Source organism: Punica granatum, chromosome 6, assembly GCF_007655135.1.
Source record: "Punica granatum isolate Tunisia-2019 chromosome 6, ASM765513v2, whole genome shotgun sequence".
Classification (NCBI taxonomy): Eukaryota; Viridiplantae; Streptophyta; class Magnoliopsida; order Myrtales; family Lythraceae; genus Punica; species Punica granatum.
In genome coordinates, this window is record NC_045132.1 from 27,786,647 (window position 1) to 27,802,287 (window position 15,641).

Here is a 15,641-nt window from a genome sequence, read left to right on the forward strand (position 1 = left end):
ACTGCTTTCACTCAAAGCCTCAATGCACTGGATCCATGTAGATATCTTTATGTTTCCAACAACTGGAAATGGCTCCACATTACAGGTCACAGTACCTGCACTCAATATTCAATGAATACTGTATGAGAAACAACCTTTGGGAAAAGGAGATGAACATTTTGGCGACTTGAAGCAAAAAGATAACTCAATGTTTTGCAAGCCATCAATCCATGCATCAACTTCTGCCACGTAAACAGTTTCCATATTGACATCTGTAAAAAGACAGTTAGACTTGAAGCTCCTCAGGATTATAAAACTAGTTTGAATGCTTTTCAACATTATACGCGATCATAACTATTTTGCCCGATGAACATAAATATATGGGATCTCCTATAAAGACTATTACATCCTTAACCGTATTACTAGGCTAGAGTCTATTAATAGAATGATACTCTCCAACAACTAGATGGATCACCATCCAAGGCAACACAGTTTCCTCTACTGGTCGTCAACATCATGGACCAGTGTATGTAGATGGAGTTAACCACGATAGACGTATCATGCTGCGAGTTCAGGACATACTGTCACAATGTAATTTGTAATTTCCAATAAAAGAAAATGTAGTACCTTTTAAGTATCATTGCCCTAAGCAAGAATTTGGCTATTGAAGAAACTGGAAAACCCTATATAGATTTCACAGCTGATGAAAATGGATAAGTAGTAACAAATAATTATTATGGAACACAAAGTACCTCAGAGTAACAGTGTCGTTTACCCATTTTATCAACAATTAAAGACAATGCATTTGAACATCAAAGACTAATAAATATCTCGTCCTGATTACACTCTTAGTAAATTGTTTGTATCATATAGTAACTACCACATGCCGCATCGACAGATAAACAGAGTCTTGTTTCCCAAGGTCGCGTTGATACTTTTATCCCATTACCTCTGAGCAAATAATCTCATCCTCATCATAGTCTTTCTGTAAATTGCTTGTATCAATATATCATAACTACCAGATGCCACATCGATGGAGAACCAAGTCTAGCTTTCCGAGGTCTGTTGATATATACTTTTACCCCATTATTCTTTAGCAAATATCTGCAGACTTATGCTAAGCAAGAACCTTTTTTACCATTGAATGACGTGGCAGGAGTCGATCAGACTTACTTGTCTATCAGACATATGTCATTCATCCTACTTGCGCTCTTATATTTGCTAATAATTGTGGTAAGGTGAGCTTGCTATTAGTAAATATCCCCGAAAAAATGTGAATACAAGGAAATTTTATTGATAAACTAGAAACCATTTGTAATTCTCGGCCATCACAAGCAACAAAAACAAAGAGGCAGTTCTTTGAAAGAACATAAGCCATCAAAACTAAAAGCAACATATAGTTTTTTCCCCTTCTGTTTTGGCAAGAAACATAATATTGTGTCTTGAGCCTTTCGAACACTTCCCTTTTATTCTAACATCAAAAAGGAAAGAGAATCTCAATATCAGAACAATACTGATGGAAGCAGAAAAATGATTTTGTTCGTTTAGAATGAAATACAGGCAGAAAGAGAAATAAACATGTGTAAGATGCATGTGACGTAAGACAGAGCCAGTGGCAAGAACTAACAATTTGTCATCAGATGGATCTGGAAAAGTTGGCGCATTCCATCCAAAAATACCACGTCCAAGTTCCGACAAAGGCATTGAATTATTAACATTTTGAATGCAAAAACTACTAATATTAAGATGCACCAATTCAACTTCTTGCAGAAAACTTACAGGCAAACACAAACATGGAAATGATGATGCAAGTCCAAGGACTGAGCATAGGAGTCTCATCTTTTAAGATGAGTACATAAAATGTTCACATTGGAAAATTTTGCATCAGAACAAAGCCCAAAAGAACCATTCTAACAATTTAAAAAAAGAAAAACCCAAAGAAGGTTATGATCATTCGCGAGTAGGAATCCCACTATTTAGTTCTACGCTAGCAACAGAAATACAAAAGAAATTTTAGGAAAAGGAAACTATAGGGTGCGTGCATTAAGACAGATATGCCAAAAAGGGCATCGTTTCAGCAGCTTCACAAACTTGCTAGGACTGGTCCACGCAACTCCTTCAGTGCTAAAGGTTATGTTCAACTATTCACTTCTAGAATATCTCTCCTATTTTTTTCTGCAAGATTCCAGAACTTCACAAACCATGATCAAATTTTCATAATTATCCTCAGACAAAGTCAGAATTGCAAAAAGTTCCAATATAACTCGGTTTGACATGGAACATATTTTTTCTGGAATAAAGCACTTAAAGTCAGCTGTACAGAAGAGAAATTTCACATAGCAGACAGAAGATCCGCCAAAATAAAAACACATAGCACATGGAAATCATTTTAAGAGAGACGAAGAAATCATCTAGACGCTCTCGCTATTCAAAAACTTCTCCTGCCGCTATGCATGTATCTTCCAATTTAATACCTGTAGATAATTTCCATGCGTAGCCATGAATGCCCCCTTGTTTTAGAATAAAATGAATAAACGACTTTCCATAGGTAATTGAAAATTTACCTTCTTCTTTATTAGCAGCTGAAATATGTTCAAGCGAGGTGCTAGAGGGAACATCAGCTTCATCATTCTGGCATACAAAATGAGAAGATTGCCCTGAATTCTGATTCAGAGGCGTCTCAGTTACAGATTCATCTAAGGCAAGTACAAGGGATCCAGGGTTGCTGCAACTTCCATTTATTGAACTAATCCTCCTCCTCTTACCAGTACTCTAATCCGCAATGAAATTAAGCATCCGGATCTAGTGGCTATGTCATAAACTAACTTTCAGCAATCTTTCATTCTTTTCACAGGACATCACCAGAAATGAAAAATATGCTCATAGATGCCCATCTTTCGGAATGAAAGAAGTTGCCACAAATCAGCAAAACAAGGTAACGAGGAACGGTCAGGATGATGAAGTGCTGATAAGAAGCTGAATTATTTTCTTCAGTTTTGCCTTCCTCGCACCAGAATGATGGTCATGTACCTTTGATATGGGAAAGGAACATGATTGGAATATTATGTGTCCTCCATAGGAGGCAAAGGCTTTCTGAAGATGGACTGAAGCAGTAGAAGCTAGCAAAATGTGCAAAAATAGACTTATAACTTATTCTAAAGGTTCAAGTATGAGCGTGTGAATACCTCATTTAGTGGCATCTTTGCTCTAAGATCACTCTCATTTATTTGCTGCAATGACCTCAAAAAGCGAGGGCTGAGCTCTGAGGCACAGGCTCTGCTCCCTGTTTAATATCACAGAATTTCAGTAGGCAACTCCAAGTGGACTTGATTCAGTCATTATTCTAGAAGAGTACAAGGGTGACATGGACGTCCCAGGATTCTGTTGATACAGAGAAAATAGGAGATTCTTGGAGGTTTGATGAGTTAGCTGTGACTGGAAGATCAAACAAAAGGCTGAGAGCTAGGTTGTCAAGAAATTGGTGGTGAAAAAGATTGCTCCATAAACAGTGATCACCACCAAAGGCCACATCCCTGACGGTGCTGGAAAGTGTCTCAAAGTTAATCCTGCATTAACAGATATCAATTACATATAGTCAAAATACTAGTAACGCGTGCAATAGATGAGTATGCATGACTAGCACATCAAAGAAAAATGCATGAAAACAACATGCTTAGCCACTACATGTTACTTGACCTGCTAAGGTTGGCAATGTCAGCAGTTGCTTCCTTGTTTGAGAAATCATCCGATCAACGCAAACTTTAATAATTTTGGAAGGCTGAATTATGTATATTAAACTTTTTGTAGGTTTGAGAATGAAAATTTTAAATAAAGGAGAGGGTTATGCATATGCAAGCACCAAAATATATTAAAGACAAAGGTTTATGAATGAAAGTTAGTGGTGTGGAAGTGTAAATCTATAAGGAAAAATGAGTTGCTGCTTTGAAGGACAATCCTCAAGGAGAGGCGGTAATATAGTCAACTGTCGTATTTATGTTCTTTTCTCGAATATCAATCATAACTTAAGCAGATTCGCATGAAAATGTATCAATCCTCGTTCTCAAAGAGAACATCTTCAAATACAAAGTTCTAAGAAGATAATTCAACACCATACCATTACTGGCACTGAGACTGACAGCCAAAGTTTGAACTCTTTCCTCAATCAATGTGGAGTGTCTTGACAGAGAGGCATTAATCTGCTCGGAAGCGCTCATCATCTGTTCAAAATAAGCTTGATGAAAATAAGAACGTCATGCCTACAGAAATGACTGATTTGCTTCACCTAGAACATTCAAAATTTCAACAATCACCATTACCACCACCACTCGTGCAGGAAGCCAGAGAAAGTTGTCCAATCAAATAATATCCAACATGGAAACACGATTGCGGAGATGAAATGATCTAAGTCGGGGAAAGCAAAGAGACGCCTGCGAAAATCAAGGGTGTCTGTTTTCGGTTGTGGGTATAGAGATAGATCATAGAACAGCACAAGTAAAGAGAATGAAAATGACAGATAAGATAGGAAATGAAGAGGCAAAACGATTAAGCTTAGCACGCGACAATCATCTACCTGGGTGAAGAATTGATGAGAAAGATAAAGAGCGAGAAGTCATATTATATCATGATAATCATACATTACAGATAGCGTTCAAACCTGAGAAAGGCAGTAAAGATCACATAAATGAGGGATCACATCAACGAAAGCGAGCCCAGAATCGATGAGACCGTGAGAGAGAGAGAGAGAGAGTGAGAGAGAGAGAGAGAGAGAGAGAGAGAGAGAGAGAGAGAGAGAGAGAGAGAGATAGCTTACAGAGCCTGGGCTTCGGAACTAGCCATGATGCACAAGCACATGCTTGTAGCTAGCTGGAGACCCATACCCAGTGAGCGGAGGAGAATAGAGATAGTGCAAGGCGTCACTGTCGGCGAGGAGCTCCATGGTTGCAATGCCGGGTGAGGAAGGATCAATGCGGCCCCGCCCCCATTTGGCAGAATCACAAATTAATACGAAATCTGAAAGAGTAGCGGTATGGGGACTGATAGTGAATTGCAAGTACAGTAGCAGTAGTGGTATGGGGTGGGTGGGTTTTCTACACTGACGGGGCGTCGCGTTACACAGCTGGTAAAAACCGCCACGACCTCGCTCGACCTTCGCAGTTGCAGAATTCCGTCCTCAATTTCTCTGCCGAGAAAATGCGGAGCGACCGAGTGAGAAGAAAACTAGAAGGCAGAGTGAGAGCCATAGTGCGATCGATAGATAGATAGATAGATAGATTCACAGTGTCAAGCAGATGGGAGCTCAACTCAAGGAGGGAAGGGAACCATCATGCATGAGCATGACAGACGAGCGCAGAGCACGCACTCCTTTTTTAGTCCACCTTTCCTATAAGAGTCCTTCCCATTCCATCCCCAAGTGGCTGAGTAATATTATAGCTGGTCGAGCAGCATCTTGAGCCCCATGCATGATTCGTGGATCATTATGCCGTGAGCGAGTGCAGTCAACGGCCCACCTCATCATTTTCTGGGCTAAACGTCAAACACCATGTCCAGTCCCACCACGGGCCCCCTGGTTATCGAGATGAGAAGAAATGGAGGGAGGCCCAAAAGCCTCTTCGCAGTTCATTACTAATCCATCCATCCATCCAACCAATGATCTCATGGCAACCAAGCCAATAGGAGCCCGCCACGTTAAATTAAAAGATCCATTATGGAAGGAGGCGTGGGGAGGGGATGGTGGAAGAACCCAGAAATTCCGCCCGACCACGAACGAAACCATTCGTTGAACTGAATTTGAATAAGCCCTTGGAGTCCAGAAGCTTCTCTCCTGTCTCTCCATCTCCATATTTAAAACGTGAGCCCTCTCTCGAAATTGCGGGATTTCGGTGGTTTTCCAGCTCAGTTCGACAGGGCTGTGTTGTCTTCTTCTTCTTCTTCTTCTTCTTCTTGTGATCGATAGGAAAGAGGGAGTGGGACGGGCATCCTCTTCTCTTCCAACGCCTACTTGTGTCGAGCTTCAATTGCTGTACGGTGTGTTTTCCACTTCCGTTCATCGGACTTGATTTGGAGCCGTGTGGTCAGTCTTCTAGATGAAGAAAGGCCGGCTTTTTCGGTTTCTTTTCATTTGAAAAGGCTTACTTTGGTTTGGTTCTTTGGGCGCGGTGACTGTATTGTTTCCGGGTTTTGATTAGATGTTTGGAATTTATAGGCGATGACTGTAGTGAATTGCCGAATTGAGAGTCTTGTTGTGTCTGCGGCTAGCTGATCTGATGGGGAGTTAACGTTTGACTATAGAGGGAATAAACAGACGGGTCAGCTAGAGAGAGGAGCTACCGAACCGTTATTTCGAGGTTGTGATTGTGATGAGCTTAATCGTGTCTTTTACGGGTCTCTGATCTCAAGTACCAAAATTGCGGCTTTCATTCTCTTATCATCGTATTGTTTGGAAACCATGGACGTGCTATTCCATTTCGCTTTGATTTGTAGACTTCTTGTGTTGTTGTGGTAATATGATGCTTGTGGATCTCAAGCTATGTCCTTTTCCTGGATGTATATAGATGTCTTACTCAAGTAGGTCAAGGTACTCTCGCTCCCCTTCTTACGGGAGCTACAGCCGGTCTGCCTCGATGTCAAGGTCGGTGTCCCGGAGCAGATCAAGGTATATTACCTCTAACAAGAAAGTCTGTTTCTTTTTGTGTTGTTTTGGTCCTGTTTTCTGGGGCCTGTGTCTCTAACTATCAAGCTTGTGCATGATTTGTGGCGGCAGGAGCCTTTCAAGTGATGTTGAGAACCCTGGTAACAACCTGTATGTGACTGGTTTGTCCCCTCGGACTACAAAGAAAGAACTTGAGAAGCATTTCTCGAGTGAGGGAACGGTATGACTTCTTACCAGATCTTCCTGCCTGTGCTTTTCTCAACTTCTGGTGAATGCTCGAGCATGTGCATTTACTTTTCCATGTCTTTATCTATTAGGTGGTGGATGTCCATCTTGTGGTTGATCCATGGACAAGGGAATCGCGAGGGTTTGGATTTGTAACGATGTCATCTATTGAGGAGGCTGAACGATGCATTAAGTACCTTGATCGTTCTGTCCTTGAAAGCCGAATTATTACCGTGGAGAAGGTATGAACTATGAAATTTTATTGATCCATCTGTTTCTTTGTAAAGAAGGCCTCTGATGCATTTCTTATATATAATAATAATGCTGTGATGCTTCACATTTATAGATTTTCTCTTCTTGGTTTCTGTGAGTTTGAAAGTTGTTTGGATCTTTCCACTTGAAGCTTGTTGTGGCAGCAGGTTAGCTCTTCATCAAACTACAAATACAACTAACCAAACAAATCAAAGTACTACACCGAATATCAGATCCTTGGGGTTGTATGCCCTGCATCTCTTTTTCCTTTCTGCGTTAAATTAGATCCTTTCAGTTACAGTTGTCTTATCTTTTCCCTTCCATCTAACTTTTGCTTCTTCTGCTCCGTAATTCATCTGACTCTATTTAACCTATTGTGCTGTTGATCTTTTACTTTATCATATTCATGCCAGGCTCGCAGAAGGAGGGGACGTACCCCTACTCCAGGACGGTATTTGGGGCTGAGAACTGTCAGAGGTAATAACTGTCTCACTGCTTAGGCATTAATGGTTGTGGAGTTGCTGAATATATGGATTGGCAGGTTAAGTAATGTGCAGGACTCTCTAACTTCCGTATGGAAAGTTGGGATAGATTTCACCTATTCAAGCTCTAAATATGATCATAGTTTGACTTAAAATATCCCTTTATTTTATCTTTTCAGGGTGTCGGCGCTCTCCCAGTTATGATTCTTGCCGGCGATCCCCTAGCTATTCTCCATATAGTCGGAGCCGGAGCAGGTCTCCCTGCTATTCCTCTGATCGAAGTCGGAGCAGGTCTTACTCACCTTATTATAGCAGGAGTGGATCATACTCTCCTTACTACCGTCGCCGCAGGTCCTATTCACCTCGCTATGATCGGCGGAGTTATTACTATTACCGTGAGAGGTCCTACTCTTGTTCTCGCCCTTGTAGGTCACCAGTATACAGGCAGGACAGGTCCTGTTCTAGATATAGCTACAGGGATTATTCGCCAGATGAGCGGTACTATAAACGGACCAGAAGCAGGTACCGCTCAGTGTCTCGCAGCTACTCGCCTGGGAGGAGGGACTACTCCAGCAGCTACTCGCCAAGGCCGAGGAGGAGCTACTCTCCTAGTGTCTCTCCAAGGCCTAGGAGAAGCTCAAGGAGGAGTTATTCTAGCAGCACCTCTCCAAGTCCAAGGAGGAGCTCAAAAAGGAGTCGTGGCTCAAAGAGTCGCGGTCGGAGTGAGTCTCAGAGCCGCAGTGCAAGGGCTACTTCTAGGGTGGTTTCGAGATCTGTCACTCCTAGCTCGGCTTCTCCTTCTCCTTGAGCACCTGGGTGTTAGTATCAAAGTTAGGTGAATTACCCTGCTATGGGAGGATTAATGTAATTGAGGACTTGCTATCATGTGCTGCATATTGTGCTCTCCGAGTGATTGATGGATACATGTAGTACCAAAGTTCTGTTTATTATATAAACAAATAAATTAGTGACTGTTCTATGAAATAGCTATTTTCATTGCTTACTGCTGTTATGCTGGACTACCTCCGCCTCCTCTTCCCGGCAAGAGAATGGTTGTGACAGCTACGTTTGTCAGGTCAGATTTTGGCGGTCTCTGCGATACTAACATGCGATCCACACATTTTGGCGATTTCTGTGATTCTAACATACGAAGTGTGGATTGCAGCTGAGATGGTAAATGGTCTATGAGAAACAGATGAATTTGGATAACGAGGAACGAATTATAGAACTCGCACTTCTTATGAGGCCTGCATGGTTGCCCAGCTTTCTCAGAAGGCTGGAAAACCGAAGAAGGAAAAGAAAAGAAAAAGGGGGAAAAAAAAAAGGCTCAGATCCAAACGAAAACTTTCAATCTAGTATCCCCATCAAGCAGAGACAAACTTATGGCTCTCTTCTTCAATGCCAAATGATGTATGTCGGTGGTCCTTAGCATCTCTATTTGGAAAATTTGCAGAATGATGAGAAGCCGATAGCAAGGCAGACGAAGTTCTCTCTTTGAACTCCTTGCGGATTCCCCATAAAATTTCCACGCATTTTCTCATGGGTGGTCTCGAATGTCTTGTAGGTGCCAGGCATTGCCGAGCCAGTTTCAGGACCTCTTCGTGGGCTGTGACTGATGCAGGATTTCTCCGTATCCTCCAGTCCATTGCAAGAACCGACTCTCTGTTCTTTAGCTTTTGCATTGCCTGCAAGTGTTTATAAGCAGAGATCATCACCATTCCCAAATGCTTGTCTATGGAGCCGAACAAGCTTGTCAAAAGAAAGGCATTAGACATAGGACTGATTGCGGCTTTCGACGGGAGAAGCAAAACAATGTGAGAGAAGCGTCGAGGCTTGGATGGAACTCTCACCCATTTTATGGTAGTCCTCTCATGCAATGGTCTTTTAGACTCGATAGGGTGTCTTCCTGTCATCATTTCCACGAGCAGCACCCCAAAAGAGTAAACATCGCTTTTTGGGGAAAGTTGATATGTCCTCAGGTACTCCGGATCCACATAACCTGTTGACCCTTTTATTTGAGTGGAAATATGAGTCGCATCAGAGCCTTCTGTAGCCGACCGTGCGAACCCAAAGTCGGCCACTTTAGCCCTCAGCTTCTCAGTAATTAAGATGTTCGATGCCTTTATATCTCTGTGGATGATTGGAGGATCTGTCAAAAGAAAAAGCAAAATTTGAAGTGTGCAGGAGCTTAAGCATAATGCTTTTCTGGGTTTTATTTGTGGATGGAGTTCTTGGATTACCTGTGTATGTGTGAAGGTAAGTGACTGCATGAGCCACATCAATAGCAATGTCCAGCCGTTCCGCCATCTCGAGTCCATTTCCACGAACACCTGCTTCACTAAAAGAATTCAGTTCCCAAGCTTGGATAACAGTAATATTGTAACTGATTAATAACCATCCACAACATGCAGAACAGATAACAGATTTCAAAGTAGCCTCTACTCATATGACTGACCAACGCCTGAAGTCGGATCACTATTCTTCGAGTCCATCTTTACTACATATTATTATCTAGTTGTCAATTACTGGAGTGGAGAAACTGTCATTTCACTTTTAACTTGATCTTCTTCATGCAATCCATAAAGCAATGAAGATGTTCCCAATGCTTGGCGTATAGAAATAGAAAGAGCACAACATACCATCGAGGTGCTCCCTAAGCGTTCCATTACTGACATATTCGACCACCATAACTCTTTCATCACCGTGCTCTAGGTACCCATATAGTCTCACCAAATTCAGATGCTCAATCTGTGATAAGGTAAGCACTTCGTTCTTGAAATCAGATGAAGTTCGCTGATCGTATATGTTCTGCCGGAGAACACCAATGAAATAGTTAAATAAGCAATCTCCAGCCCCGTTTCCTACTGAAAATTGAAACCACAGCACTGAGGTGCGAAGAATTCTTTTACCTTTCTGGCACGCTTGACGGCAACAGGAGAACCATTCTTGAGCTTCCCCTTGTACACTGTTCCAAACCCACCTTCCCCGGTCACGTTCGCCGAGGAGAAATTCTCGGTCGCCTTCAGAACCTCTTCAAAGGAGAAGTTCGATGATCCCACAGGCCCACTCGCAGCAGTTGAAGTCGAGCTTGCGGAAAAGGAAGGTCTTAGCTTTGACAAGCTCCTCGGATTGCTTCCGGTCGAAGCATCTGTGGAAGCTGCAAATTTGTGTTCAAAATCATTAGAACTAAGTAATAAACTGTACGAAATGCAAGTTTTGAAGCTGATAACGCGTCCTGTGAGTCAAGATTGACCGTATGTGTGATTTCAAGCAATCACTTACAAGAAACTGCAGTGACTTGATCATTTTTGCTTCCCGATTCAGCTATGGATCCTTCCGGAGGAGTCCTCTTCCGCCGAAGCAGAAAGATCGCAAACAGCCCGGAAGCTTTCTTGGTTGCAAGCTTGAAGTAATCAGCAAATGATCGATTTTTCCGATTTGGGACCGTCGAACGGTGAAGATCGGAGGTGGGATTCCCACGACCCGGCCGCTGGTTCGGGTTGTTCGTGGCGGTTGGTGGTGTCCTCATCTTCTAGCGGAGCTTATTACGTTCGCTGTCGCATCTCTGATATTCATTGGGTTGTCTGATGTTCCTTCCCATTATTGATAGAAGTAAACGGTTTTTGTTTTGTTGCAGAGATGGGAATTCATCCTTATATGCTCGAATAAATTAGTGAGGTTTCTTCTCACAGACGGACCATTTCAAGACATATAACCAAGTCTTCCAATTCGATGTTCTGTTTTACGTGAGTAGAATCGAAGACTTCACTCGGATTGATTGCCATTTCCCCTCCGTTATGATTTAAAAAGTTAAAAAGATTAAAATTGAGAAACCGAGTCAAATTGACAACAATGTCAACGAATACAGGATAATAAAGAGAATAAGAAGCTGACAAAATATATCCTGAAACATAGACTTTACATCAAATTAAACCTTAAATTTTTTTTTACATCACATAATCCTTTGATAGTTGAAAAATATGTATGAAAAGCCCCTCCATCAGCCTCCCATTAAAAAGGACGAAATGCTCCTAATGACATTTTTTATTGTTTCATGCCTTTTTTTATTCTTTCTGTTTCTTTTTTTCCTCTACCATTACTTATAATGTTATTTTAACAAAAAATGAAAACCCAAACAAAAAGTCTTCTGGAAATTACACAGAGAGAGATAAAGAGAGGCTAGGTGGGAAAGGAGAAGGTCGGCGATGGGGCGCCCCGGTGGTCACCGCGCCCCCCCCCCCAATGGGACCCTAGCGGAGTGGTAATCCCTTTTGGCTACAACCATGTGTCACGGCTACAAAGGAAGAACTCGACTCGGAACCGAGGACAACATGCAGTTAGGAGATGTGAGATACATTGAGCTCAAGATGACAGTATGTTGAATTCTGGAAAAGAGAGAGAGATAGAGGTTTGTTTTGTGCAGGGAAGATGGAGTCGGCGGTGGCCGTTGGAGTGCCCTTATTGCTCCTCTCTCTCTTCAATTTCTTTTCGGTGGCTTCTCTCTTTAATTTTTTGCATAGTAGAGTGCTCCGCTTCGAGATCTTCTCAACTTCCAGGCTAAGCTGGGATCCCTTTTTGCACCCCTACTATTTCATTCTCAACTCAAATCTTGCTTCTTTCTTCTTTGTTTATGAACATTTGTCTCAGTATACCTTTACCCTACCCTACTTGTGCAATTGGGTGTTGTTGCCATGGGATTGGGGGTGAGAGAGTTGGGGTTGTTACAGGGAGGCAGCGATGGCAGAAGTCACTCAAGATCCCGCTTTATCCCATTGACCAGTCCAAGCTCGATTTGGCCATTTACGGGTCTGACAAGCTAGACACAAATCTCAACTAGGTCAAAGGTAGGTGCAGGGCAGTGCTAATGGGGATGATGGTGGAGGCACTCGGTGACAATTTTGCAACGCTTGTAGAGATGACCGATTCAATTGGAAGTACAATTTGGCTTGCATTTATTAAACAAAAATTCTTTGATAGTGATCTTCTGAGAGGAGAGGAGAGGAGAGGAGAGCGACGTTATTTATCCATCGGAGTGATCGCCGAAGCTCTTAGGAGTAGCCAGAGCTCTCCCATGGATGGGAGGGCGGAGGGCGAAGGGCGTAGCCAACTTGACTCCCAATCCATCCTCCTCTCTTTGACTTAAATGGGAGAGAGAAAGAGAAAGAAATAGTAGATATATATAAAGTAATGGAAGAGATTTAAAAAAAAAGAATAAAAAAAGATAGGAAATAATAAAAGATGTTACTTTTGATGTAAAGTTCATCCGTCAAAACCCAAGATTTGCGCACTACAGCCCCATGCTTTGGATGTCTCTGACCCCAATCCTACCGTAATTAAGGGACGCAAATAGAGCTTCCTTTTAAGTAGTAGTAATTTTAACGGTTTAAAAGGTAATTTTCTCCATCAAATTAATATATATTTATGGAAATTACTTATACTTATTCACTATTTTAAGTATTAATTTTAATTTCAATAATTTCAAATTGCTACCTCAAAAACACCTATATTTTAACATCACTCCCAAACTAATAATACTTCCCGACTTCCATAAGATCAGGACCTTCATTGATAATGCCCCAGACAAAACATTGTCTACTACCTTCTGTCACTAGCAAAAACCATGGTGCCCCTATGGTTTCTCATACATGCGTGCAGCTCGCTTCATAAGGACCTACTGGCAACCCGACCTTGGAAAGATCTACTCAACGGGGTTGACCCATAGTTCTATTAGCTCCAACCAAAACCATTTATATGGAGCGAGCTCCAAAGCTTGTCCAGAAGTCGAGCCGAGCTCTACTCCCGCTTCATAAGGAGAGCAGATCAAATGAAGGTACAACTTGCTTTCAGGCATAAAGAAATAGTTTCATTACAATCACGAACTTACACTGGTCCCAAAGAGGTAGGCCAGATATACATTGCAGTGATATCTTGATAAATCAGGGATTCAAAGTGTTGATATTATGGGCACATTGTTTCGGCGATACTGTGCAAAATCTTCCAACAGTCAAAGCTTGCTGGCATGGGGGCTAAACAACGAATGTCGACCTTCAGCAATAATCTCCCCACTCTCTTTGTTCCGCAAAAGAACCATTGTTCCAGAATAAGCCCCTCTTTGTCCTAAGACCTTTGAGGTAATCTCTAATTTATCCTGCAATTCCAAACAGCATAACACAAAGGCAAAATCAACATTGATCTACCATTGGAGGGGGTGGATAAGACTACCGCGACAAATTAGTTTAGGAAACTCAGTCCTAGCAATGTATGGCCGAACAGAAAAGAACAGGAGAAACTCAACACTAGCAAATGGGTCTCTCTCTAGGATCGATCATCGCTTATGCTTCAAAGATTAGCACTCGAGTCTTAACCAAGATGCTGCTCAAACTACACTACCATTATAAAGCATCATGATACTCCCTCTTCCATCAATGACATAGAGACACATATTCAAGTTCAAGTAAGCAAGCATGCTCATTCAAAAAACAATTCCTCTGACATTTCCGAGGAAACATACTAAACAAGCTCACAGACTAGAATCCAATTCAAGGGAAGTCCAGCCAGCCAAAAGGGTCCACTCACACCGGCCTTAGCAGTCGAGAGATAGGAGATTGACATGTTAACTGAGACGCATATTGGAACACCCTCGACGTGCAGCACAGCATACCCGATCTCATCAACCAGGTTTGCAATTGCTCCTGTCGCCAAGTTCCCACTGTGATCCTGAACAAACAATCGAATCCGGGACGACCTCATAAGATATAGAAGCGAAGCTTAACAACATGTTATCAATTCCTTAACACAAAATCACGTTTTTATCCATGAAGTCATATGTAAACCCGATCTATAGCTCGGAATCATCCAAAATACTTCCTAATACAGAATTTCCAGGCCACTAACTACATTCAACTCGAACGTGAAGCTTAACAACAAAATCACGTTTTTATCCATGAAGTCACATGTAAATTCGATGTATAGCTCGGTATCATCCAAAATACTTCCTAATACAGAATTTCCAGGCCACTCACTACATTCAACTCGAACGCTTTGGAATTTCACCAATTGATCTCTCAGCTCAGAAGAATAATAATTCGAGCACCGATGAGAATAATTCTAATTTCGCAAGCAAATTACTTCCAACTAGCAGGACGCTGAGATTCAAGTAAAAAAAAAATTCTATATTTTTCTCATAAGATTTCCAGAATAGGCAAGGAAGAGAAATCAGTCTTATAATTACAGCGAGGCGAGAGGGGACAGTGAAGGTGCAGACGATGAGCCCGCGTTCAACTCGGTCGACTATGAGGCCCCTCAGAGTGAAGCTCTCGTAGTAGCTCGGATAGTTGCCAGGCGGGCGAGCCGGAACGGTGAGTCGCGACACGGCCTCCGCCTCATCCTCAGGTACGCTCAGATACTCCTTCGCTTTCTCCATGGATATACACTTAGCCTACTCCCTGCCGCTGCAAAAATCTGCGAATTGAATTCTAACTATGACGATCGTCAAAATCTTCTTATTAATCTAATTTATTTCAACGTTCATTAGTCCGACAGCATCTCACCGATCATAATTCCTCTTCCCCAGAGATTCTTATATTTCGACAATCGTCCCTGAACTCTAAAAGTTGACCTGATTTGGTCACTTGCGATTTTTCCTTCCCCAAAAATGTAAGTGTAATAGGCAATTTCGTTCTTGACGTAGATAAGTCGCATTATTTGAGCTCTTTTGATATTTTGCATTAATTGGATGTTTTTATACATAACTTTGGGGCGCTGGGAAAGGCTGTGGTAGCTCCTCTACTTTTCTCTCAGTAAAATAAATAATAATAATAATAAAAAAGAAAATAGAGGCGAAAGAACTTAGTTGATAATCAAAATATTTGGATGGTTGACGAAATTATTAACTTAAGGACCAAACTGATGTCTTTGAGAAGTGATGTACCTATCTAGCCAAAAAGAGAAGTGATGTGCCTGATTAATATAGTGAGGAGGACCCTTTTAATATTTCATTAATTGGATACTTTTATACATAAATTTGGTCTCTTGTTACTTATACTAAATTGATA

At 41.7% G+C, this 15,641-nt stretch overlaps 3 protein-coding genes across 14 annotated transcripts; 1 reads left to right on the forward strand and 2 right to left on the reverse strand.

Moving 5' to 3' along the window:
• Nucleotides 1-5,697: 5,697 nt before the first annotated feature.
• On the forward strand, nucleotides 5,698-8,590 carry LOC116211559 (serine/arginine-rich splicing factor SR45a). Of its 11 annotated transcripts, none has more exons than XR_004157697.1 (7): nucleotides 5,839-6,003; nucleotides 6,531-6,631; nucleotides 6,740-6,848; nucleotides 6,946-7,095; nucleotides 7,200-7,350; nucleotides 7,519-7,582; nucleotides 7,767-7,844. XR_004157697.1 is itself a non-coding variant. In XM_031546003.1 (7 exons), the coding sequence occupies exons 3-7, from the start codon at nucleotides 6,531-6,533 to the stop codon at nucleotides 8,393-8,395; spliced, it is 1,053 nt and encodes a 350-aa protein (XP_031401863.1). In that variant the 5' UTR covers nucleotides 5,839-6,003; nucleotides 6,182-6,323; the 3' UTR covers nucleotides 8,396-8,590. The 11 variants fall into 11 exon arrangements, 7 of the variants coding, with proteins under 7 accessions (XP_031401864.1, XP_031401868.1, XP_031401863.1 ...); XR_004157698.1 differs by having other exon boundaries at nucleotides 7,200-7,347; nucleotides 7,767-7,843; XM_031546003.1 differs by lacking the exon at nucleotides 7,200-7,350 and adding an exon at nucleotides 6,182-6,323 and having other exon boundaries at nucleotides 7,767-8,590.
• A 175-nt stretch (nucleotides 8,591-8,765) lies between these two features.
• On the reverse strand, nucleotides 8,766-11,257 carry LOC116211558 (calmodulin-binding receptor-like cytoplasmic kinase 1). 2 transcript variants are annotated; one of them, XM_031546000.1, is made up of 6 exons: nucleotides 10,870-11,257; nucleotides 10,497-10,744; nucleotides 10,227-10,395; nucleotides 9,828-9,920; nucleotides 9,438-9,736; nucleotides 8,766-9,272 (listed from the first exon to the last, which is right to left on the reverse strand). In XM_031546000.1, exons 1-6 carry the CDS (start codon nucleotides 11,114-11,116, stop codon nucleotides 8,952-8,954), a joined length of 1,377 nt encoding a protein of 458 aa, XP_031401860.1. In that variant the 5' UTR covers nucleotides 11,117-11,257; the 3' UTR covers nucleotides 8,766-8,951. The 2 variants fall into 2 exon arrangements, with proteins under 2 accessions (XP_031401860.1, XP_031401861.1); XM_031546001.1 differs by having other exon boundaries at nucleotides 9,828-9,917; nucleotides 10,870-11,255.
• Nucleotides 11,258-13,412: 2,155 nt separating this feature from the next.
• On the reverse strand, nucleotides 13,413-15,086 carry LOC116210038 (putative esterase F42H10.6). The gene is made up of 3 exons (XM_031543831.1): nucleotides 14,819-15,086; nucleotides 14,164-14,304; nucleotides 13,413-13,735 (listed from the first exon to the last, which is right to left on the reverse strand). The coding sequence occupies exons 1-3, from the start codon at nucleotides 15,008-15,010 to the stop codon at nucleotides 13,592-13,594; spliced, it is 477 nt and encodes a 158-aa protein (XP_031399691.1). The 5' UTR covers nucleotides 15,011-15,086; the 3' UTR covers nucleotides 13,413-13,591.
• Between the last annotated feature and the right edge of the window lie 555 nt (nucleotides 15,087-15,641).